This window comes from Schistocerca piceifrons, chromosome 2 (assembly GCF_021461385.2).
Source record: "Schistocerca piceifrons isolate TAMUIC-IGC-003096 chromosome 2, iqSchPice1.1, whole genome shotgun sequence".
NCBI lineage: Eukaryota > Metazoa > Arthropoda > Insecta > Orthoptera > Acrididae > Schistocerca > Schistocerca piceifrons.
The window spans coordinates 450,441,551-450,468,673 of NC_060139.1; the positions used below are offsets into that span (position 1 = coordinate 450,441,551).

At 37.2% G+C, this 27,123-nt stretch overlaps 1 protein-coding gene across 1 annotated transcript in view; it reads right to left on the reverse strand.

Moving 5' to 3' along the window:
* The window catches only part of LOC124777651 (phenoloxidase 2-like), a 175,253-nt gene that overhangs the window by 71,110 nt on the left and 77,020 nt on the right, over positions 1 to 27,123 (reverse strand). The window contains exons 5-7 of the mRNA XM_047253131.1: positions 13,545 to 13,695; positions 13,360 to 13,461; positions 1,391 to 1,555 (exon numbers count right to left, since the gene is read on the reverse strand). Of these exons, the coding sequence (XP_047109087.1) occupies positions 1,391 to 1,555; positions 13,360 to 13,461; positions 13,545 to 13,695 (418 nt within the window). The remainder of the gene's footprint in view (positions 1 to 1,390; positions 1,556 to 13,359; positions 13,462 to 13,544; positions 13,696 to 27,123) is intronic.

Below are 27,123 nucleotides of genomic sequence, written 5' to 3' on the forward strand. Positions count from 1 at the left end.
TAGTTTATGTGTACACATTGACAAATTAATAATACACTATAGCTTGTGGTCAAACAAGCATCCATGTAAAAGAGATTTGAAGCTTGCACTTCTTCATACACATTAGCTTGCTAGCAGATTTTTTTTCCTTGCTTCACTCTTCCTCCCCACCTCTACGCACACACACAAAAAAAAAAGAAAAAAGAAAAAAAGGGCAATTGTGATTACAGTGACTTGAAGTAGGAGTGAGATAAAGAGCAAAACATGCAAAGAGGTATAGCTTGGCAAAGTGATTTGATAATTAGAAATAAGCAGTTAACCTGTGGCACAACAAATGGGTGCAACTAACACTATCATTTCGCAAAAATCAAACAATGGAAAATCCAGGATGCAATGTAACAATATTAGAGAAGGAAAGTTGCTATTCACCATATAGCAGAGATGCTGAGTTGTGATAGGCATATCAAAAAGATTGACACAAATATAGCTCTTGGCCATTAATGCCTTTGTCAACAATAGACATACATACACAACCACACACACACACACACACACACACACACACACACACACACACACATGCAAACGCAACTCGCTCACGTGACAGCAGTCTCAGACAACTGAAACCACAGTGTGGTTTCAGCATCTCCACTATATGGTGAGTAGCAGCTTTCCTTCTCTATTGTAACAGAACTATTTGTAACACAATTAACAGCAGGTGCCCTCCAAACATCACTGTACATGTACACTGAGCCTACATCATGATTACTTTAGTAATTTATGTGAAAACGTCTTAAGAGATCTTCTGCTACATAGGTAATTGGAGATAGTCCAGTGTACTTGTGAAGGAAAAAGCTACTGAGTTATCAAATTAAGTTCCTATAGTTGTTCACCAATGCATGTGAGTTACAAATAAAATGGCATCACCTGATTGTGCTCCAACAATGTCAATTGAGCTTAATCCCAAAATTTGGATTAGGAATAAGTTACTGCAAAAAATAATTCTAACCTGTGATAATGCCCAAGCACTGCATGAGAGTTTTTAATACTGTGGCAGTGTTTACATTAATCCATTCACATTGGAGGGCTGTGGACTGTGGAAGAATGGGAGCTGTGTACAACTTGCATATATGCTATGAATGTAAGAACAGTCTCATACAGTTCTAAAAAATGTGGTACAATCTACTGCTGGCTAATAACTATTTTGGCTTATAATTTTCAAAAAACTTTTGTCTCTAATGTAATTTCTTATATTTGCTTCCCTCTTCCCAATATCTAGCTGCTGCATTATCCCAAAAGCTTTTCCAGTAAGAATGGGAAAATCTGTACTAAACATGAGTATTAAACATGTGTTTGTTATTAACTGACACAATCTTTGACTTTTAAAGTATTTCTAGGAAATAATACATACCAAATTTCGTCCATCAGGATCATGACAGTAGGCAACCATCATATGCCCAAGGTTGTGCATGTCACCATAGAAATTCTTGTTAACTGACAGGGAGCTTGATTGCACCATGTTACCTAACATATCAATACCTTTTTCCTCTGTTAAAGGTACATATTCTCCTCTGTCCTGCAGGATAAAAAGCACTGATGACCACAGAAAAATTAAATTTCAAATATGTGAAAATGAAAATAATTTGAAATGAAATTATTCGGTATTCTCAGCTCTGAATACTTCTTATCTTCTAAAATTACTATGCTAGACAAAAAAGTTATCTGCATGTAAACTAAAACTGACATCTTCATTGTGTCACAAGGAGAATTCCAACCAGAATTCACTGTAAAACATTTGAAACATATCTTGGTGATACTGGGAATGAAAATTGTAATGGAAAGCAATCCATCCAAAGGGTTTTTAATTCAACACTTTCTTTTACACTTGTCCACATATTTAAGCAAGTATGCAAATATGCATAATAGATGTTACTTCTTAGTTTTTAGTGAAATCTGGCTGTTGTTGTGTGTTTGGTTCTTATTTCAAAATTTGTAGCAGTGAATAGCAAGCTGTAGGCCAGAGTGCCACAGAACTGGAGGATACCAACACTACTTGTCCCTGCCTGTCTGGTAGAAAAGACAACATAATAGCCATCACAGTGAAATGATAGTTGGGCACCTTGTTGGCACATACTTTCACCCATTCTTGGTTAATATGAAAATGTGTAATAGTAGGACAAAGGTAAAAACAGTAGATAGGACCAGTTGCATATGAGCTCCCAGTATTTATAGTTCTACTGTAATGTTTTGATAAATTGTAATAAATGGTATATACATCCACATAAGCATCGAATAGAAAAAATTATGTTAAACATATATCCTAGCAAAATGAAACTCCAATGAAAGTTGCTTAATGGGAAATGAATCTTCAGTGAGGTCCATGGTTTTACCCATATGAAAATCACTCAAGGAGAGATGTATAAAGTTAATTAACGTTAATTCCTTCCATCTCATCATTTATTCACAATAACTACGCCTTGCTTCACTCCATTTCAGTTTCCTACATCTTTCATTTTCTGAATTATCTATTTTTCATGTTTCCCCGTCCCACTTCTGTTACATACAATGCACTTGGCTTCTCACTCTTTTTAACTCATGCAGGATGTTTTAGTAGTCATCTCTGTCTTGCATATTACCCTGTCTTCCACCTTTAAGCTCACAGGTTTTCAAACATCATCCAGTGCAGTCCCCAACAATCAGTCTTTCCTTCTCATCCTGTCTGGATTTGAATTGCTACTCACCATATAACGGTGATGCTGAGTCACAGATAGGCACAACAAACAGACTGTCACAAATATAGCTTTCAGCCAGTAAGGCCATCTCAAAATGAGACGACAAACAGACACATACTCACTCATGCAAACAAAGCTCACACACACATGACTGCAGTCTCAGGCAACTGTGGCCCCAGTTTTGTGTTGTTTTGACACAAGTTGTGTTAGCATGTGACAATCTCTGTCATTTAGTTTTGATTTGTACCAACTATTATGTTTACACATTGATGTCTTTCAATGTTTCATGCAGGCTTTCATGACTGTTGAAACAGTTGCTCTTGAAACATTCAATAAGTTGGCTGTCTTGGTTACTGCTGATCCAGCTAATCAGGCCCCAACAATCTGCTGCCCTCTTTAGAACTCTGTTAGGTCTTTCATTGCATCAACATGCAATTGCCTCTGAATGCCAATATGAAGTGTGCACTACTCATACACAATCTGCACTGATGCCTAGTCTGTACTGAACACGCACAGTCCAGTGCGATCAACAGAGAGAGAGAGATGTGGACTTTTAATGTGAAAACCATCTCTATATTGAGAGTCGCTCAGTGAAAAATGAAGATACATAGGTTGTGAATTACTAGGAGAGAGATAAATACACAAATGAATCAGGCAACAAACAGGAGTAGAAGATAACACAGCGAACGTGAGATGATCATATGCACGTCACATAAACAAATGAATGTGTGTAATTTTAAATTTTCCAGGAGATAAGAAAAGACTGAGAAGATGGAAGGTGGGCGGATGACATTAGAAAGTATGTGTATTATGGTGGATGACATGAAGAAACGTATATATATATTCACTGAGCAACACTCAGTATAGAGATGGTATTCACACTAAAAGTCCATCTCTCGATGCTTTAAGTCAAAACTGGTAATACAAAAACAGAGTGTACACATTTGTTTATACTGATCCAAAGATAAAGTTTGAAAACTTCATGTAATTTACCAAAAGCACCCCATGCAACTTGTTGCTTTTCTCTTTATTTCCTTGCCTGTCCAGCCTATTCACTGTCTTCAGCTGCTGTAAATATCAAATTTTGTTAATTGCTTCCATGACTTGATTGTTAATTTGTGCAAATCATTTTTACTTAAGTTAGTTTATACATTATTTAAGCATTACATAACTGATTTTTCAATACTACTTTCAAACTTCCTTAGTTAAATTTTTCTATTTGTTGCTCCACTTGTCTAAGGAGCTTTGATAAAATAATAATTGTTGTTTAATGCACATCAGTTTAATCTTCGCTTCCCAAGATGCCAAAATTATAACTTAATTTTGTACACCTCACTAATCTCAAATAAATTCTTATAATTAACATTTTTGATTTTATACCTCAAGAGTCTGTTTCTTCCTAGCTTTGCACTGTTTTTACTCTAGATCTTACCATTCTAAAATAACTTGAAATTCCAGTGTGGTGCTGGCATTCTGGGTGTGGTAGTCCCCCCATAGATGCCATGAACAATCTTTCTTCTGAACTAGATGTAGGGGAGATGTGCAAGGGCTATCAGAACATCTGATAGCCCCTGCAGCCGGCAAACTCTTTCTTTACAGCAGCATACCTATAAAGCACCTACCAAAAGGCCTTGTAAGCAACTGCTGGCTCTGCTACCATTGGAATGTGCTGTGTAGTGTTATGTTTTACTTCACTGCATTCTGCTGTGTTCACTGTCATACTGTAAGTATCATCATCTCTGAGTTGATGTACATGCTCTTGAGCCATAGCAACTGCAGCGGCATTGTCGAAAACATGGGCACGCAGGGCCTCATTCTCAATAAGAATGTGCATTTTTGTAACTTTTGAAATTAGATCACAAACATTTGACAGCAAGGTAAAGAGCTCCTTTAAGAGTGGTGTTTTTACCTCTACTGCTGATCATGCTGAAGTTATTTGATGTGATGGGTGTGGCTGCTGCCAAACAGTAAGTGTCTAGCACAATTGTGATTGACCACATACAATTTCATTGTTCATGTTAAGTGTAGCATCCTGAATGGACACAGTTATGTTGCAACAGAGGAGAAAATCTGTGCCAAGTATGGGCTCAGTGACATCAGAGATCAGGACTGTCCATCAAAAATTCTGTGAGACTCCTAAGTTCATGACTGCATCTCAGTCACCAAAAGTAGGAATTCTTGAATTTCATGTTGCTATGAACCATAACTCTATGGATGAATGGTTTCTTGATGATGTTGCATCGAGGCCACTGACTTTGGAGCCTGTATTATTTAAATAAACTAGCTTCTTACACGTGCCTTTGACTTAAAGCTGATGTTACATAAGTACACAGTGAAAAATAGAAGGCTTGTCAGCAGCATTTGAAATAGATATATTGCCTATACGTGGAAGTACAGTATCATCACACAGCATAGTATGAGCAATTCACCCACCTCTAGTGGGGACAGAATTCTTCGTAGTAGTTGGTAGGCACTGTGCAGTGAAGCACTCAGGTGTGCCTAATTTTGATCACTGTCCCCATTTGAGAAATCACATGGCTGTATGCATCTGTGTGTTAGTTTCCCAAAGAGAGAACGATACCAACATAGTTTTGGATTCTGGTTCACATTACCATGTGCACTGTACCATCTGGTAGGTTGAGCGCTGCTAGAAATGACTGGAGCTCCTCAGACTTTCGGCTGACGAGCATCATCTTTGCAATGTGACACACTCACTAGTTCTACAAGCAGGAGCTAATGCTCCTTAGCAATGGCGGCCACAACCCTACCCACAAAGCTATGTTGTCCAGTTTCTTGGGGCCCATTTGCATCATCAAATGATAGAACATGATAAAAGATGATTTGCAATAAGTTATTGTGAGTTGAATGATGATGAAGTATTGGAAATCACTGCATTTTTCACCAATAAAGATAAATGGCTCATCTAAATCTTTCCGCATGAGGCATCAAAAACCTTGGTCAGAGAAACCTGTGATTTCAGGTGATGCCAAGAAATGGAAGGCACCTAATCACCAATAGCTTCACCTTGAAGACTTGTTGAATGAGGATGTCCATCAGTCTGCACACTCCATGATTCATACTGTTCTTGATATGTGTATATTTAACCTCAGGAGGTGTGTTGTGCACAACATCCGATAATAACAACAAAGTTTGCAAATCCAGTGCCCCAATAGTGAGGACAAATTACATTATTATCTGAGATACATAGGCCTCAAAGGAAAGTTCAAGAAGCCAGAACAAAAGAACAGGCTGTTGTGAAATGTATGGCAGTGTGACAATATACTGCATGGCACAGAACGCATGCTGCAGTTTGCCGGCAAAACGTGTGAGAGCTACATAAGATGCAAAGTAACTAGCAGTTGCCTGGAAGTTAACACCAATAGTGGAATAGTCCGAAGGTCTTCTAAAAAACATGATAAATCACTTGGAGGTATAGTGTCCACATTAGTAGGCAAAGTGATGTCACTCTCAATTAGTTTATTGTCTGTCATTGTTGGGGTCACCACTTATGAGAACCGTAATTTGCAGCTGAATACAGACTGTGTAAATATTGTACACTTTATTATTTTAATCAAACTTGAAAATCAAGGAATAAAATATGTTGAAGAGAACTAGAGAGGTCTTACAGAAACAATGAGTAACACATAAACATAAAATCCTGTTAGATTATCTGTCACATAGGCATAAAGACAGTCCCTATTTTCATTTACTTCATAGATTGCTTGCGTCACCAAAATATGAGGCATGTGAGAAAAGTAATGAGGCTGAGTTTTTTATCTACCGAAGTTTTTATTTTTTTCAAACAATATTTTCCCTTTGAAAGTAGTTTGCGTCACCAAAATATGAAGCGTGCGAGAAAAGTAATGAGGCTGAGTTTTTTATCTACTGAAGTTTTTATTTTTTTCAAACAATATTTTCCCTTTGAAAGTAGTTCCTTCAGTAGCTATACACCAGTGGAGTTGCTCTTAGTCTTGGTAGCAGTGCTGAAAGGCTTCAACTGGTAGGGCCTTTAATATGTTGGTCACATTCTTCTGAATGTTCTCCAGAGTCTGAAAATGACATTCTTTTTAGGCATCTTTCAATTTTGGGAAAAGAAAAACGTCACATGGACTCAGATCAAATGAATAGGGAGGCTATGGAACAACAGGAATGCCTTTTGAGGTCAAAAATTCTGTGATGAAAGTGGCTGCATGACATAGTGTGTTGTCATGATGCAACATCCACTTGCCTGCAATGTCCCATCTCACTTGATTCACTCTTTTCTTGAGCCTTTCAAGGATATCTTTGTGAAACACTTGGTTCACAGTTTGTCCTGAGGAACACATTCTTTGAGCACAACACCACTACTGTCAGCATTGTTTTTATCTTTGATTTGCTGATTCGAGCTTTTTCCAGTTGAGGAGAACTCTCAGTGTATTACTCCTCTCTTTGCCATTTTGTCTCCAGATTATACTAAAAAATTCAGGATTCATTACCAACATCATGTGACTGAGCCACTTGTGGTCACTGACAATTTTCTGAAGAAGGCCAATGCACACATTTCTTCACTTGTCCTTCTGCTCTGATGTGAGGTTTTCCAGCATCATGTTGGCACAAACCTTTTGCTTATGCAAATCTTCAGCAAAAATTTAATGTATGGTTAAAATGTTTAACAGATAATCCGTCATCCTTATTGTTGAAAGTCAGTGTGATCTCACAACAGGACACATACATTTGACATTTTTGAAGCTGAAGGTAGCCCTCAGTGAAGTTCATCTCCAACATGTTCTTTGCCTTCCAAAAATGATTTATGCCAGTGGAAAACTTGAACTCTTGATACAGAGGTCTGTTTCAACTTTTTAAAGGTCAAATCATAGATTTCCCAAGTTTGACAAAAAACTTGATTGCATAACATTGCTCTAAATTCTGTTGTTCCATTTTCATAACACACAACAAAACTTAATTTCAATCATGCTGCTCTCAAAAATCACATGACGGCTGTATGGAGCTGAAACTCATGTTCAGCATCTGGAAGAAATGAACTCAATGATCTACACAAGTAGAACAACACAGCATTGTTAGATCACTCATAGCATTGTTGGTCACATTACTTTTCTCACACATCTCATGTTATTCCTCCTGGAATTTTATATCTGCACACATACATGATGTGAAAAGATTAGGATTCACTCATAAAATTTGGTTATGAGGTGTGAGTAAAGAGAAGTGAAGTGCTGGTGAGGCTGGACAATCTATCTAATGCACATACTACCACACAAAAAGAACTCAAGTGACTAAATAGGTACCATGTGATAAAAAGATAATTCAGTCATCATCATCATCTTGGACAGTTTCCAGCCTCTGGCTGGGTCTGTATGGAACATAGGCCTCACCAACATCTTCTGTCCTGCCACCATCTCTCTGACTTCACCGTGGCCCAGTCTTCTCCTTTCTTCTGGAAGCATTCCTCTACTCCTTTCAGCCATCTGTCTCTCCTTCTGCCTCTTGGTCTCTTTCCTTCCAGTTTCATCTCATGTATCCTCCTGGGTATCCTCTTCCCCTCCATTCTATTAACATTTCCATACCATCTCAGCCTTGATTTCTCTATCTCCTCTTGTAATGGTTCCACCTTCATTAACTCTCTGATCCTCTCATTTCCTAATCTGTCTATCTTTGTCATTAGAATACTGTTCCTCAAGAATTTCATCTCACTAGCTTGTACTTTGCTTGTCTCTCTTCCTTTCATAAACCAGGTTTCTCATGCATATGTCAGGATCGGGACATAGTATGACTGGTATATAACCTTTTTACTGATTTTTGGGTACATCCTTGCTCCATATCAGGCTTCTGACACTCTTCTGAAATGCTTCTGCTTTTCTCCCTCTTGTATATTTCTCTGTCATTTTTTTCCATCTTCCTGTATCAGGCTTCCTAGGTACTTGAACTTCTCCACTCTCCTCAGTCGTTCCCCACCAGTTGTTATTCCCATTTTTCCTCTCTCCTTCTTTCTTGTTGTGATAATCATGTCACTCTTACTTATACTAAATTTCATCCCATATTCTTGTACTATTCATTCCCATACATCCAACTGCTCTTGTACTTCCTCCTCCTTATTCCCCAAAATCATCAGATCATCAGCAAACACCATAGCTTTCATCTTCCTTTCACTAATTACACAGCGCACACTTCCATGGTACATTTCCCTTATCCTCCAAACAATATGTTTTGCTACTCCTATGTTCTCCAGGGCTTTCCACACTTTGCTTCTGCGTACACTATCATATGCTTTTTCAGTGTCCAGGAAGGTCATTAGTAGATCTATTCTATATTCATAGTGCTGTTCCTGCAGTTGTCTTACAGCAAAAATAAAGATCCACTGTGGACCTTCCTGTTCTGAAGCCATGTTGCTGTTCTCTCATTCTTCCTTCTAATTTTGCTCGAATTCATGCTTCCAAAAGTTTCTCAAAAATCTTTGCACAATGACTCATCAGAGTTATCCCCCGATAGTTCTTGCACTCTTTTCTATTTCCCTTCTTGAAGATCGGGATAATTATTCCCTTCTCCCAGTCTTCTGGGATCATCCTCTGTCTCCACACAATTTTCATTATTCGATAAAGCCTTTGTATCCCCACCTCTCCTGCTGCTCTCACTATCTCTACACTTAGCTCATCCAGACCTGGTGACTTACCTCCCTTCATCTGGCCTAATGCCTCTTCCACTTCTCCCCATGTAAGGTCCTTTTCTGTTTGCTGTTCCTCCTCTTTTTTCTCCTTGGCTTGTTCCACCTCATCTAGGTCTCCATTCGGGTTCAGGAGTTCTTCAAAATACTCCTTCCACATATTCTTGAGTTCCTCCTTATTCTCTACATCTTTCCACTTTTGTTCACTATTCAAGCATAATCTGTCGTACCATTCTTCCTCTTATTTTTAATCATCCCATATAACACCTTTTTTGAAGCTTCACTATCCTCCTCCATCATTCTGGTCCACTGTTCCATCCACTTTCTTCTCTCCTCCACCACCACTCTTTTTGCCTCTTCATTGCTTGCCTAATCCTCTTCTCTTGTCTCTACTGTTCTTGTAAGGAACCATACCCTAAACACTCTATTCTTCTTCTGTACTATATCCTTTGTTTTATCATTCCACAAGGCTGTTTCTTTCCATCTCTTTATGATGCTTGTCCTCCCACATATTGCTTCTGCCGCACTTACTAATGTTCCCTTGAATCTACCCCATTCCTCTTCTACCATTTTTGGTCAGTCCTTTGGGATGATTTCCTTTACTACTTGCAGGTACTGTAGCCTGCTTTCTTCCTCCTTCAACTTCCATACCCTTATACAGCTTTCCTGATTTTCTGTCCCTTTATTATCCTTAGTCCCTCTCAGGTTCATTATCAGCAAACGGTGGTTGCTATCCAAGGCCTCTGATCATATTACCTTAGTGTCAATGATGTTCCTATTCATCTCACTATCGTACAGGAAGTAGTCAACTGTCAACTTTCTCCTTAAGTATTGACTGTAGAAGGTAATCTTGTGGCTCTCTCTTTTCCTGAACCAGGAGTTCCCAACCATCAAGCCATTCTTTTGACAGAACTCCAATAGTCTTCCACCTTCATCATTTCAGCAGCAACAACCCTCTGGTCTAAGCACACTACATTCGGGAGGACGATGGTTCAATCCCACGTCCGACCATTCTGATTTAGGTTTTCTGTGATTTCTGTAAATCACTTCAGGCCAATGCCAGGATGGTTCCTTTCAAAGGGCACGGCCGACTTCCTTCCCCATCCTTCCCTAATCCGATGCGACCGATGACCTCGCTGTCTGGTCTCCTTCCCCAAACAACCCAACCCCAACCCTCTAAGCACACTTTCGCAGCCTTGTCTTTTTCTTCCTATGTGTGCATTGAAATCTCCCATTACTATCATATTCTTCCTTCCCATCTGCTTCTGAATGTCCTCTTCAAACTCTTGCTTCTCCTCAGAAGTGCAACCCACCTGTGGCGCATACACTTGTATTACCTCTATGGTCGTCCCCTTGAGTGATATTTTGGTCTTCATCATCCTATCACTTATTCTCTTCACTTCCTCTTTTAATCCATCTCTTACCACTATTCTGACTCAATTTCTCCTTCCCTCCTCATTTCCACTCCAGTCGATCGGTAGCCTTTCCTCAGTTCTCTCCTTCCTTCTCCTTTCCATCTTGTTTCAGCTAACCACAATAGGTCTAACTTCTTTCTTTCCATCATGTCTACCATCTCCTCCACTTTTCGAGTCAATGTTTGTATATTTAATGTTCCAAATCTTAGTCCTTGTTTATAGCCAGTTCATTGTCGATTAAATCTGTCCTTCCCAAGGCCTGTTCTATTTTTGAAAGCGGAAATCATAATCCACTACTGGCTTGCTGGGCCTATCGTAGCTTCACCAGGGTCCTGTTAGCCATCACTTTTCAGGGTTCCTGTAGGAAGTTCACAGCTACCATAGCAGTCCCGGGGCATACACAGTCCACACTGTACCTCACTCCCGCAGGCAATCCCCTACTTCATGCCGTTGCCCGTCTCCCACGACTTGGACGAGGGGTTGCACTTGTGGGAGATAATTCAATAACTTACAAAAAAAAGTTGATCTAACAGCCAATGTAATCAAACATGATTAAATGGAGACAAAAATAAGATTGTAAATACAGTACCTCCCTTATGTAAGGCAGAAGATTGGGTGAACACAAGGGTTAATGATTCAATGCTTATATGGAGTAACAGGCGTAGAACTGCTTTTTAATAAAAATCAGGAATACTTAAGTGACTAGGAACCTTTGGTGGCAAAATAAGAGTGTGAAAAAAGATCTATTTGAAACAGAAAGAAAGAAATGTAAATCTAAAAAAGTTATATAGTTATATACAACTATTTTGCCAAATGCCTTTATAAGTGACACCAGTGGACTGAGTCCCATTTTGAGCTTGGAACAGGTATAACTTACCAATTCACATTTTTAGATATTCTGAGAAGGAATATCTTGTACTATTTCTAAGAAATCTGTGATACACAGCATGAGGCAAGGGCTTATCACAAAATTATGAGATCTGACAACTATTATATGTAAGGGAAAGCTGGTCATTGAGGAGTGTTAAAAAAATGCACATTTCATAATAATGATGGTTTAGATAGAATGCAGACAGGTGATACTGAGCACCTATGTGAGTTGTAGAAAGCTTTGCCAAGATTAAAGGTGTCTTATTTGCCAGTGGAATTCATTAAAATAGCACAAAAATTGGCTTGAATAACTACTTTCATAAGAAAACAGGAAGTTTTCAGTTGGATGTTTCTGTTTAATAATAAGCATTACAAATTTCCATGTCACTATTATTATTATACATTGTTTTTCCCATAACCATAATAATTAATGATGGTCCTTGCACCAAGTTCCATATATCTTACTTTCTTCTAAGTTTCTTCATGATCTTGAACATGCTAAGCACCATAGCTGACATTAATGTTAATGATCAATTTGAAAACCACTTCAGCTGTATAATACAGCTGCAGTGGATTTCATTAGTCATTAACATAAGTTTTTTTGCCTTGAAAGTGGTTCCTTGACGTTAGTTTCAGTGCAAATGCACAAACATTGTCCTCCTACAGGAACTAGGATGTACAAGTAATGAGCTTAATGAATAAGGGATGCTGTATTGCATAATGTGATTAGTTGGAAACTTGAGCTGAATAGTAGCATGTCCAGATAGCCAAAGTGGTTAACACAACTGTTCATAGGAAGTGACAGATATGGATTTGAGACCGGTTCAGCAAAAAACTTCAACTTTCACCATTGTACTATGACACTGCCCTGTGTGGATAACCATCACAGTTTCCCACCAATCCTTTTTCTTTCCTTCCCCTTCCTACATTTCATGTTTACATGTATGTACCAGCTGTGTCATTACGAGTGAAGGTCATCAGAATGGACACAACTCAGATATAGATATATATATTTAATTAATACAGATTAAAACTGTCTGCTTGACAAGAATACAGTTTTAATCTGTCACAGTGCCAGGTTGTTTCAAAACAGTGCACACTCTGCTGCAAATGAAAGCTTCATTCTGAAAGTTCCAATACTGTTTACGTGCCTGTTGATCAGTTAAAGACTCACCTGTATGGTGAGTGGTTACCTTTACTACTTCTGTGAGTATTAAAAGTTTATTTCCCAATTTTTTCTTGACATACCTATCCATTATGTTTTATTGCACATTTTATCAATTCATTTGATTTTAAAAGCCTTATTTAAGGCTTCAAATACTAAGATTCCAAACATGCTCTTATCAAGTGGTCCTGTCATTAAAATTTGACTGTTGTTCTGTAGTTGACATTACAGTCTAAAAGTCAGAATGCTAAATTAATTTCATAAAGGCAAACAAACAAATAAGATTAACATTATAGAAATGAGTTTTACTGAAAATAAGGTACTGAAACACTGAAATACATCATATAGATACAATAGAGATCATTTTTAGGAATGGGGTTTTAGTTACATCTAGCTTAATCTGTAAAAAGTTTTCTTTACATTTTGATCAGTGATATTTAACATATTTTTAAGATTTAATAAATGTTACATCACAGCATACAGAACAGAATTATATGAAAAGATGGTGGAGCAATCTTACTAGCATAAACTTTGACTCACGTTTATCGCTGCTCCACGGTGAATGGCATCAAATATTCTACTTCTCCAGCGTTTCATATCATCAATGTCAAATGAAAGCCGATCAGCTTCACGGTTGATATCCTGGAAACACATCACTCTGTTGCAGATTACCATCCAGGTTTTGTTAGAGTAGTAATACTGTAACATTCAAAAGGGTTCCTCACATGTAACTTAGTAAATTTTTCCCGTGCAGGCCACACCCTACTTGCCAACACGTTGTCAAGCTTAGGAAAATATGCTTCCTTTAATGGTTCATCCCAGTTGTTCAACTTCTTTACACATCCAAGATTGTTGCTCAACCGTTCAAAGTTGTACCTGAAGAGGAGTTCACAAAACTGTAAAGTAACTTAATTTCCAATCAAATGCACATTATTTATCAGGTCAGTGCACACTTCTAACTGTCTCTTTTTTCTCGTAATGTAAGGCACAAACAGTAGTATAGCCACAATAAACCAAGGTTTATTTTTCTTCCATATTCAAGGGAACATCATTTGAAAAGACAGCCACAAACACAGAAACAATCCAGGCTCTGATACAAGCAGTTGCCAACAATAAGTAAGGACAAAATATGAGAATGATTGCTTTCTGCACTGTGCTTATAAAGAGGAGGGCTCTGGTGGACAGCGTGGTGGATGCCATGCTGTGTGCATAAGTCCTGTGGCCCTCCGTAGATGCCTCTGGAGGCTGGTCCATGCAGATGCCTTTGGCAGAATATTCGAAGTGTAACATGCCAGTGGCCTGGTACTGCAGTGTGTATCCAAGTATTACATACAGGGTTATAGCATTTTCACACAACAGAAATTCCACATGCAAAATCAAACAAAAATGGCTGCTGGCAACTGCTCATCTTCAGTTACTTGTCGTGTGACACCTTAAATGTTTAATACTGCTGGAAGGATGTGGAGGGTCTTTCATTTGTAATTTTTAAGTATTTATTGGCACTTTTTAATAAAAGATGGGAATTAAATTTATGAATCATTTATTAAATAAAGAATTACATAGAAATAAACACCATTAAGCATACAAATGCTTCATTACTTAATTTTTACATAAAATATGTAATGTTAAGAGCTGTTAAAATTATTATTTTGTAGACTTTTATATAAAGTCTAGTGTTTTTATGAAATTACAACGCTTTTGGCTTTCATTGTTGTTTGATCGTTGAACAATAGCAGCATTTCTGCTGACCATATTCAGTATTGTGTAGAATACAGTCTGAGGCCAATTTTTTGAGTTGCAGCTTGCATCATCAGTCACTGACAGCTCATCTGCAAGGTCAAATCCACATTTTGTAGAATTATAAAACGTATTTATCTCTGTTTTCTTTTTATCTCCTATCAATTCATCAATTTCAGTTTTGTGGTGACAATTAGACTTGAACAAAACAACTTTGGTTTTCTTTGGTATATGAGAAACAAGTAGAAACCAAACTTAGATGAGTAGACTTCTCTACCACGAGTTTTGCAAAATTCAGAATGGATTTGCCTCTTCTTCCTACACATTGTTGCCACAGAAGTTAGCTTGTGTTCTATCAGCAGAGGTGACACCAGTTCATAGCTCATAAACCAATTATCAAAAGTCACATTACGACTTGTTTTTGAAATGGGTTGCACCAGCCAATTCACCACATCAAATGATTTATAACTTAGTGAAAACAGTCCATCTGGGTACTTCCCAGCATATATTTCAAGGTTTGAAGATATATAAATGCTTTGCACCAATCAAGGCAAATATATTTATGTCATATTTAGCTAATTTTGATGGAATCTATTCTGTAAATTTGCATCTGTCTCTGAATGCAAGCAGGATTTCATCTATGGTTGTATATTCTCCTAGCACATCTGCTTTCTTTCAGTTTTCAACAAATATTTCAAATATCTGACATAGTGGTGCTAAGTTGTCCAGCTGTTTTCTTTCTTTATGTGTGAATTTATCATCAAAATGAAGACATCTGTGAATAAAATGAAAATGCTGTCATGTCATTGTCAGCCTATATAAGCCTTCAGCTCACTAATGGTCATTTACTTCAAAAAATAGTGGTTTGCAACTACTTCACAAGCTGCTTTCCTTTCTGCAATTTGCAAGTCTGTGTATTTCAAGATAATACTAAGCATATTTTCATTGCAAAACAGACTCCAGCATTCAAGCTCTGTCTTGCTAATCTTGCCATTAAACTTACGCCAGGTACCTGCCTGATGATATTTTGATAACTGGTCTGAACTTGTTGTTAAGGTGGACTTTTGCACCACTTGGCTCCATCTTCACCAAAATAAAATGAACAGCATTGTAGGCAATATTTTGTAGCTTGTTTAGTGGTATATTATCTTCTTTGTCACTGCCTTTGCATGAATCTTGCTCAGTACCACTACTGCCACTGCGCTCACTTACACAATCTCCATTTTCACTGCCATCTGTCATAAAGTTGTTTTCACTGTCTGGTAATTTCACCTGCCAAAAACATATATGCTCAGACTCCCTTTCTTCATTTTTCATTTTGAATAAAAACACCAAAAAACACGAAACATTCATGAAAAAAGATAAATTGAAAAATGGCACAGAAATACTACACTGCAGTTGCCGAAGGGTCAAAAATACCCTCTTACAGTTTGCACTCGTTTATCTCCTTTCATGGACAGCAGCCGACTGAGAATGTGCACACATTAGGGAGGAGAGTTCAATAACTAGCGCTACTGAGAACTTCAACAATGTGCAACTGCGCAACAAAGGACTACCAACGAAACAAAATGAGCAGCGTTGAATTGACCCTACCACATCCTCATAGGGTTAAAGCTACCACTACTTCTCCAGGTTAAGAAAACTTATACAGGCATGGACAAACAAATGCATATATCCACAGAATCAGTCTCACAGATTATTTATCAGTGGTTGTCCATACTTACTGGTGAGGGGAGAGAGAAACCATGTGGCAACAGAAATGAAGGAGATTAGTGTGAATGGAAAGGTTATTGTTATCTTTGGGTAACTTATGTTTCTCATTAACAGTTATTCAGTAGTTGCAATGGAAAGTCTTGGATGTAATTCAAGTTATAATTGATAGGACAAATGTCCATTCATGAGTTTATGTGATCGCTCAAAGCTTGTGGTTATAGCTTGATACCAGTGCCTACCAATTTTAATTGTATATTACAGCACTGAGGATGGTCACTAAGTGACCAAAAATCGATTTTGCTCACAATAAAACAAAAAAATATGGCCAACATTATTGTGATAACATGGACAAAATTATTGATTCAGCATAACAAATTCCTATTTCAAAGTCAGTACTGCAAGAATGAAATGAATATCTTGAATTGTAAACATGATTGATCTGAATGAACCACAGCTTCTGAAACATTATAACTGAAATCTGACTAAAGACACAAAATCTTGCTGAAATCTGACTGAAGACACAAAATCATCTTCGTTCTATGTGTATTGTACCACCAGGATCAGAGGCAGATTTTGAAATGAATGCTAAACAGTATATTAATTTGTGGTTGATGAGAGACAATAATATTTTTAATGATTAATATGGGATTGTTTCAGCAACTAATAACTGTAAGCACATGTATCTAAAGAAACCAACTTCAGAAGTTACTTAAAATTAATCAACTTAATTCCTTCTTGAAACTGCAGACATACTGCTTGTGAGATATGTATTTGACATGGCAAACATCAATTTGCTCAGATTTGGATTACAGTTTAGGAAAACCCACACTCTCTCACTTCTTCTGACATACATGATAACATTCAAAGATACATTGCAAGTGCCCTATTATAAAATAAGCTTGTAAAATCTGTGAGATGACAACCATGTCACACAGGTTATGCCATGCCATGAAATTTCTTTCTTCAGTCTTATAAAGCAAAACTAACTACTTACAAAAGCCTCACACCCTTGACAACATGTAGGTTACCATACCTCAGCCAGCCCTCAGTTGCTGGAAATGCAAGGCCCAAATTATCAGGTCACCAGCATATTTAAACCAAGTCAAGAGCTCAATCAAATGATGTGTATGGATTTCATCAGGTAGTAATAGTTGATGGAGTGGAAAACAGACTGGAAAGAGCCTGGACCTTAGCATAAATGATGAAATGGAGAACGTACCCACCCTAACTTTTAACACCAACATGAATTTTGTTGAGCTGTTCTAGCCTTACAACTAACCTCACCTTAGAGGTCTGTAAAGCAGAGTACTGTGTGGCTGGGTATATCAATGATGATGGCTGATTTTGGTCTTGTTGCACTGGTACAAATTGGGGTTATAGTAGATGGTATTACACAAGCCATATATGATACATGGTAGGACTAGGCCATCTGTAGGATTAATAATCACAACCGATGTCCCAGTCTAAATATTGTATACATTTTCTTAGAAACTTCCTCAGCTAGCTCACAAATGAAACAATTTAATACAACAAAATACATATTTATTAAGCATCAGAAGGAAGATGTCACAATGATATGCAACTTTTGCTCAACACCTGAGAGGTGTTGAGACCTCTGTAAATGATCAGAAAATCAATATACTGCTGAGACTTGAATAATGGAGCACAATCATCATGCAAAAATATAAGTGAGTAAACAACATGAAAAAACAACCAAAAAAGAAGAAAGTCACATATTTAATACAGCAAATGTATAATAAGGAATGCTTGTTAATAGATATTAAGATCCAGCACTATAAAACTGATGAATCTGTAACTCTCTCAACGCAAGAACTCTGTTCCAATAAAAGTAATGCAAAGTGGGGCACAGCATCACAAGAACTTCAGAAAATCTGAAAAATATTTCATAAAAAAGAAAAAAATCCAAATTTTTAGTATATTACAGTAAGTAGAAATTTTTAGATACAAAAAAGAAAATGCACAGTTCACATCGAATAATAAGTTACAATTAAAGCACCATAGAATTCTGGCTAACTTTGATCATTTATGCCATTAAGTATTAGTATGTAATAAAATTCAGTACTATCCTAGTCATGTGTAATGATGTCACGTCTTCCACAAGATAGTCTCCATTCTGCAAGCCTCTTAATCCATCTTAGTTGCTTGTGTGGACCACTTCTACCCTTCCCAACACTGGCTTACTTTGCTGTCACTCTGGTAAGAAATTGCCACCTTATACGATTCCAAACAGAAATTTGCATTGTGGCCCAACTAATCATGTGAGTAGTGATTCTTTATTGCCAAGTCAGCTTTTTTTTAAAAAAAAAAAAGTTTGCATCCTCTCAGAAAAACATTTTTTCTTTTAAACACAGACAAATTTTAAAACATTGGTCTAAACCACATGATGCATCCACCAGCAATTTTTACAAAACTAATGGATCACATCTTCGTCAGCCCTTCTTCACCAATATAAAGCAGACAATATTCACTGAATAATATATTTTGACTAGGAGTGATGGATACACCAATTTTTGACCCTTTGACATTATGGGTATTTTTTTAAATATAATCTTTATTGATTGTAATATTCTCAAATCTGAGGCACTGTAAATTACTCTTTACCATGTAGGTTGCACCTGATGGTATGGCTTTAGGCCCTGAAACTGGGTGTGCATCAATAAAACAAGAATTTTACCAGCTGTCAGTGGAATTTTTCTTAATATCATCCAATAATATTTTTTTTTCACAAGGCTAACCTAATCATCAGTTCAACGAAGTAGAAAAACAGCTCATATTTCCTTTACATCTTATGACTGTTAGAAAATAGTATGTTACAACAACAACTACTATTGACAAAAAAGCTGGGAAAGAACATGAGAGGAGAATTACTCCAAGAAACCAACAATATCTCAAAGCAGATGCAGAGAAGAGCTAAAATTAACACCCTTCTTAATACTCAAAAATTTTCAGCAGAAATGACACACAGAAAGACTGTAGACATTTTTAAAAAATTGAGGACATCACGTTGGCAACAAATAAAAAGATACTGGATGGACCACAGCAAGAAATAGAACAAGCTGAAACAAAGCAAGCTGTAACTATTCCAACTGCTACTAATCTACTCCTGTCAACTAACAAAAATTTTCCCCTTTATATTTCAACTGTGTTAGAGTAGTCATACTGGGTGTATGTTACACATTCTCGAAATTGCCAAAATACTGTACATGCAATACTTCTCATGAATTTATTATTCAGGTAGTAGTTTTCACTCAGCTGATTGCAATGACATATCTAGTTTTGCTGGAAATCATATTAATGAAGAGTAAATTATTAGTGCAGCATGTAATGGTGAAAGTGGTATGAGCTAATTAGTAGATTTTAGAGTACAGGCACCACTCATTATAAAGATCCCATTTCATTCTTTCTGGTAACCTGTTTCAGTTTTGTGAAAATTAATTAGTTTAGAAGCTATCTGTAACTAAAGATTGATCACACTCAACTTTACTTTTGCAAACCGAGTCAGTACGCCTGTTATATTCCAAGATTTCATTTGACTACCGCACTAATTTTTTTGGACCGAATGATACCACTCATTATTCAATAAAATCAGTAATTAAGAATTAATATAAATTAATATCATTTATAATATGGAAACTTTACTTGTAATTCAGTAATTCAAAGTGGAGCATCATAAAATAGTTCTGCGACCTTTCTTACATTCTCAACTAACCATATTTTAGTTGAAACAACTTCTTGTTGAAATCTATAGAGTATCTGTCATAGTAAATTTATAAATTAATACATATTTACAGAAATCACAAAATATCATTACGCCAATCTTTATATACCACCTACACACTAAAACCTTCAGCCTGTCTCTCAAAAGCACACAAGAAACACTTGTATGAAAATTCAGTTCACATCACACCATAAAATGCATCAAAACCCAATTACAGCGTTCCCTGTGCTAGCATCTCCACGGCATTTATTTATTAATCAACATGTAGTCGTTTATCTTTGAGAACCTCTTTGGTAAAATTCAGTCTGTGAGTAGCTTCTAGTCTGGTTGTATTTTTGACTCAACAAAATGTACATCTGTTTAATTCCGTCAGTAAACATGAAGTTCATTGTGCTCAGTTACTGCCTGTGATTAACATTCTATGTGAAATCTGAAACTGATCACTGTGTTGCTATAAGTGCTAATAACTGTGGAAATCAGCCAAATTTAGTCAATACTGTGTAGAATACATTATTTGAGAATTTTCCATAAAATTAAAATTTCAGCAATACAACTAACATTCAATCAAGACCTACCAAATGCAAACCTGAAATGACAGGTAAGACATGTTTCAAATCTTCAATGAAGAAGTAAATCTATACAACTAAAATGGTTAATGTAATAAAAAAGATAAAAAACATTGCTGACTAAACCCTAAGCCCTCATGAGGCAATGGGTTCCACTGAAAATTGTTATACATCTTCTTTTCCTTGGTGCCTTATACTTGGCAACAATGCTCAGTTACTCACTCAAAAAAAGTCTTCTCTGCCCTATTTCATTGCTATAAGAACATTTTTAGAGTCTTAAAACTATTTGTGTTTGTTTTGGATCAGACAATTTTGTATTTCTATCATGAATTTGTTGTCATTGCTTTGATTGGACCTTATGAATACATTCATACTCTGCCTTTGCACAACTTTCTCAATGTTTGGCATAGCTGAGTGAATTTTATGATGTGAGCTAGAACAACGACTTTTGTTCTAGTCAGTACAATCTCATTTTTCAAATGGTCATTTTTATTTTCAAAGTTGAGTAACTTTACGTGTTACAATTACTTTCCTATTTTCTTCTTGAGGTTACTTGTCCTATTTTTATGCACTTTTACATTTTTGGGGCATTTAATGCCAAAATTCTCTGCAAAATTCAAATGAGTCAGCTGGAACAGTGACTGTAGGGGTTCTAGTCGGCTTTGGCCTTTAAAATGTCTGCTGAAGGTCATCACATGGCCTCCAAGCATGATGTCACAAGCCCATGCCCCCTTATCTATGACACCATCATCATCAGCATCATCACATGACATGCTACACCCACATTCTCTGTGATGTGTTTCACAATCCAAGATGCCATATCTCATTACCTGGAACAGTCGCATCTGTTAAAACAAAACAGCCAATCACATCCCCATGATTTACAAATAATTACAACAAAACATCCAATTACAATGTAGCCATAGAGTCACCATCTTGGACATGTTCAAAAGTATTTGAATAATCTGTGATATGTGTTATTTTCTAAAATATGGGGTGGTTTGAAAAGTTCTCAGATACACCACAAGAGGTCAGTGCAAGCGCAACGAGTTGTTCACATGATATTCATTGGACTGTTGCCTGTAAACATGTGCCATATCAGTGCTCTTGGAAGAGAGCTATGGCTGTGTTGTTGTTCCCGCGTAGTGATTTGGGAAGATTGAAAAAATCGTTATTCGAGCAGTGATTAAGAACTTCATAAAGAAAGGTATGAAAGCAAAGGACATTCATGCCAATTTCCAGAATACACTCGGAGCTCTGCTCCTTCATACTTAACTGTTGTCAAGTGGACAAATGAATTTAAATTTGGTAGGGAGAGCTTAGATGACGATCCATGCAGTGGTCAAAAATGCTTCAAATGGCTCTGAGCACTATGGGACTTGACTGCTGCAGTCATCAGTGCCCTAGAACTTAGAACTAGTTTAACCTAACTAATCCAAGGACATCACACACATCCATGTCCGAGGCAGGATTCGAATCTGCGACCGTAGCGGTCGCGCCATTCCAGACTGTAGAGCCTAGAACTGCTCGGCCACTCCGGATGGCTGCAGTGGTCAGCCAAGATGTGTCACTACTCCAAAAATCATTGCAAAAATGCACAAAATGGTCATGGAGGATCACCAATTGAAAGTGTGTGAAATTGCGCATGCTTGCCAGATGTCATCTGAAAGGATATATCACATTTTAACTGAAGAATCAAAAATGAAAAAAATTATCTGCAAGATGGGTCCCGTGACTCTTGACACTGGATCAAAAACACATGAGAATTGACATAATTAACAATGTTTGGCCCATTTTATGAGAAACAAACAAGATTTTTTGTGCCAGTTTGTGACCATAGATGAAATTTGGATCCACTACTATACCCCAAAGACAAAACAACAGTCAAAGCAGTGGAAACATGCTGATTCTCCACCACCAAAGAAAGCAAAGACGATTCCTTCAGCGGGAAAGGTCATGGCATCAGTGATCTGAGATGTGAAGGGGATTCTGTTTGTAGATTATCTCTCCACTGTGCAAACAATTACTGGAGAATACTATGCTAACCTCCTGGACAAATTGCAGCAAATAATACATGAAAAAAGGCCAAGTTTAGCAAGGAAGAAAGTCATCTTCAATCAAGACAATGCGCACATGTACATATTTGCCATTGCCATGGCAAAATTACATGAACTAAGGTATGAACTGTTGCCACACCTGCCTTATTCACCAGATATGGCTCCGTCAGACTTCCATATCTTCCCAAAACTGAAAATTTTTCTTGGTGGATGAAGATTCACTTCAAATGAAGAACTGATAGCCAGAGTTGACACTATTTTGCAGGCCTGGAGGAAACTCAGAATCAAGACCAAGTACATAAATCTACAAGGAGACTATGTTGAAAAATGTAAAATGTTTCAGTGATGTAAGTGTTTCTTTTCTATTCCATTCCAAGAACTTTTCAAACCATCCTCGTATTTATAATATAAGTTATATGAAGGGTGTAGCTTGCAGTATTTCAAAGAAAAAATATGTAAGTTCACCTGGAGTTCTGTAAATTGGTGCCATGTTCAAAAGATATTGCCAACACTACAGCATTTGCAAAAAAAATCACTCAAACTTCACCAGAATTGTGTAAATGTGTCATGTGAAAAAAAAAATGTCAAAGTCCTGTATTACCAAAATAAATTATCTAAGCTTCACCTGAACAGTGTAAATTGGTGCTGTTCATCAGTTCATCACAAACACACACACACAAATGCCATGAACTTACAGGTCAAAAAGCACTTGTGAATGTTAGTAGTGACTAGTGACTGGGAAGTTAGGCGAAGAGCTATATTCATACAGGCTTATCTTAATAACTGAACTTACCTATTTATTGATCACAAAATCAATTCTTTGGTACTTTAAAGCTGCAAACTTGTCAATGATGTTATCATAGAATGGCTGTCTGCTTGTCAAATGAACTAGAAATTCTTTCTGAATTGAAATATTCACTAAAGAAGAAAGTCTCTCTTCTGAAACCAGATTCCTCAGGTACATTTTTATATGCTTCAGACAAGGAAAAGGTTAGTTCCACAGATGTTGTAGTAGAAGATATGGACAGAATAAGGGAGGAGACTTTATAAGTAACCACAAAAATATCTTTCTCCTTATTAAGCATTTCTGACATTTTGTAACAGAAACCTTTATGTGCTTCTCATTGGCATCAAAATAGAGAGTTTGTTCATTAAGCATTGTGCCCTTAAGTATACAGGTTCAAAGAAACTTTGAAAATTTTCAAATGCCCTGGAAGGAAAACAGGAATGGTATTTTTCAAATTTTGTGATATCAGCAAGGTAAACAAACAAAATTTTTCAGATTATCGAAATCTTTCATCTATTTCCAGCAAAATGTGATTCAAAATTTCATAATTCAAGGCTCGATACACTTGAACACATCCATCCTAATAGAAAGAACTGTACTCTCATGTGAGGCAAGTGTCTTATCATTTTTCTGGCATTTTGCAAAATAATTGAAAAATATTGTTCGTCCCTCTTGTTTCTTAGTGTATCACGAGTAGTTCTTACTTTAGGTATGCAGTAGTTAACGTCTCATGATCTCTTCTTCAAAACATTGAACAGTATATCTGATAAACAAAACATGTCATAAAATGCTACTGCCATAAATGGAAACTCTAAATTGTTCATGTCATTAAGGAATCCACTGGTAAGCTAAGTAGAATTATGATCAAACTTTTACAATAAACTATGGTTTCGAAAGCTTCATTCAACTTTCCCTTGTCATCCACAATTACACACAACAATTTTGAGTTAGAGCACCAGTGGACAGATGTTACAGTTGGAATGTCTGGTCCAGATGCAAAAGTAACATCTTAGGTTCTTTTTGCTGAGTGATGGAAACAACTGAGAATTCCAGTGCTAGAAGAAAAAAAGATACAGCGTTTTTGTACTTTTTGAAACTTTGTTCTGAGATTAAATCTAGTCAGCATCCCAGACAAATCACAAATACTGCAAAATGAGCTTTATCTTTAATTTTTTTCTGGAGTTCATTTGAATGGCCTGACTTGGTCTGTCAGAACACCAGTTTGTGTATATAGTAAAATGGCAACAAGGTGCTGTTCAATACAGGTGTTCTGTCAGCACTTACATCATAGAAACCTAATAAACACTTCACTGTAGTCCTTTTGCATTAACAAATCTCACTATTACAGAACACAAAAAACATCAAGCAGTTTGCAATTAAGTTTTTTCAAATTCACTGATGTAGTCTGAAATGCAATAGCATAAATTAATTCTTTTTGTATAATTTTTCATTCCTTACAGAATACATTTTTATATTGGAATATTGGTTCTGAATTTCTACAGGATTCCTTGATATAGTTCCTTAAAATTTCCATGTTTTATTGAATCTATTGATTCAGTATGACAGCATAATATTAATTCTTATTTGCTTAAATGGAATACTGCAACAATCATTAAGTGTAGGAAAAGCCTGTTCAAATGCACATTTTCACTGAACAGCATTTTCCTTTAGGGTATCTCGAACTGTATTTTACTTCTTTCTAAACTCTTCTAATTAATCTGGCACTTTAAATGCTGTGCCAAATCTGAGTGTCTGTGTTATGTTCATGTTATATTTCACAAAGCAGCCAATCTTTTTCTATTCAAACCATTGGTTTTATTGGTAAAAAGCAAGTGTAGCCAAAACAAGACTTTCTGCAGAGTTGCTGAGGAGCACAGACATGGTAATTCCATAAACCATGATCTTTTGGAACTAATATTGTAGCATTTACATGACTGTTACACTTCTTTTGTACTGCATAGTTGCAGAGATTGAGTACAGCACCCACAAGAAAGGAAGGCTACTTCATTTTGTCTGATCAGAATTGCTCACATTCTGCTACAAGTAACTCATGCACAGTATAAAACTCATCTATATTAACTCCCATTTTTCTACATTTAGTGTAAGCTGCCATTCACCATCCACTAAAAATTTCATCTAAGTCATCTTGTATCCTCCTACAGTCACTGGAGCACTGTGATTAAATTTAGGCATTGTTTAGTAGTTGATTATGGAAATGGAGTTTTAGAAAGCCTTGGTTGTATGGTTCTTTCTTTGAAAGTTGGTATTTGTATACAGCCTCAACTATGCATAGACCAAATGAAATACAAAGTAATAATAGCATATCTGATGGACATTCTGATGGCCATTTTACATGTGAAAATAATATTCTCACACTAGACAATATTATGAAAAGATTAGACTGCTACTGATCATGTAGTGGAGATGTTAAGTCATAGACAGGCACAACAAAACAATTGCTAACAAGAAAGCTTCTGGCCAAAAGGCCTTCTTCTGGAGTGGGCGACACACACACACACACACACACACACACACACACACACACACACACACACACACACACCTCTGGTTGCTAGGGCCAGACTGCAAGAAACTGTGCATGCTGGAAGAAACAATTTGGAGGGGGGGGGGGGGGGGGGGGTTAAGGAAGATTCTGGGCCTGGGAGGGGTTGGAATAGCAGGTTAGGGGTGGCAGACAGTAAAGTTCTGCTGGTGGGAGCTACAAGGATGAGATGGAGTGAGGGTAGGGCAGCTATGTGCAGTCGAGAAGTTAGATGGATGGAGGGAGGAAGGGATAGAGAGCAGAAAAGGAGGGAAGTAAAACGACTGTAGTTGCACTGGTAGGAACAGGGAAGGCAATGAAGGACAGTGACTAACGAAGGTTGAGGTCAAGGGATTACAGGAATGTAGGATATATTGCAGGGAGAGCTCCCACCTGCAGAATTCAGAAAGCTGGTGTTTGTAGGAAGGATCCTGATGGCACAGGCTACAAAGCAGTTATTAAATGAAATACATCATCTTGGGTGGCATGCTCAGTTGTGGTCCAGCTTTTTCTTGGCCACAGTTCATTGGTGGCCACTCGTGTCAACAGACAGCTTGCTAGCTGTGATGCAAACTTAGAACACAACACAGTGGTTGCAGCTTAGCTTGTAGATAACATGACTCCTGTTACTGGTAGTCCTCCTTTTGATTGGATAGGTGATGCTTGTGACCGGAGTAGGTGGTAGTGGGAGGATGCTGGGACAAGTGTTGCATCTAGGTCTATTACAGGGATATGATCCATAAGGCAAAGGGTTGGGAGCAGGAGTTTGGTGGGCAGTACCACTGTGAGAGGGGTGTGAAGGATAGTGGGTAGGTCGTTCCTCATTCCAGAGCATGATGAGAGGTAATTGAGTCACACCTGATACATTGATTGTGTGTGTTGTTATCTACTTCCCCCTAAAATGTTCTGTTTCATTCATACTCTCATTTAGGTCTACAGTCACATTAATTATGAGATATCAATCCTGTAGCCAGCTGTACTTCGAGATGCCTATTTGTTCGTGTGCCTGCCAGTTTAACATAGTATTTTAGCCATATTTGTTTTGTGCAGTTACAGGCTTGATGAAATTTGTTTTGGTACATCACCTCATTTAGGCCTAAAGATGGTATTTCATCTACCTGCTTAGGACATTATTTTATAACCACAAGTGTACTGGAACAATT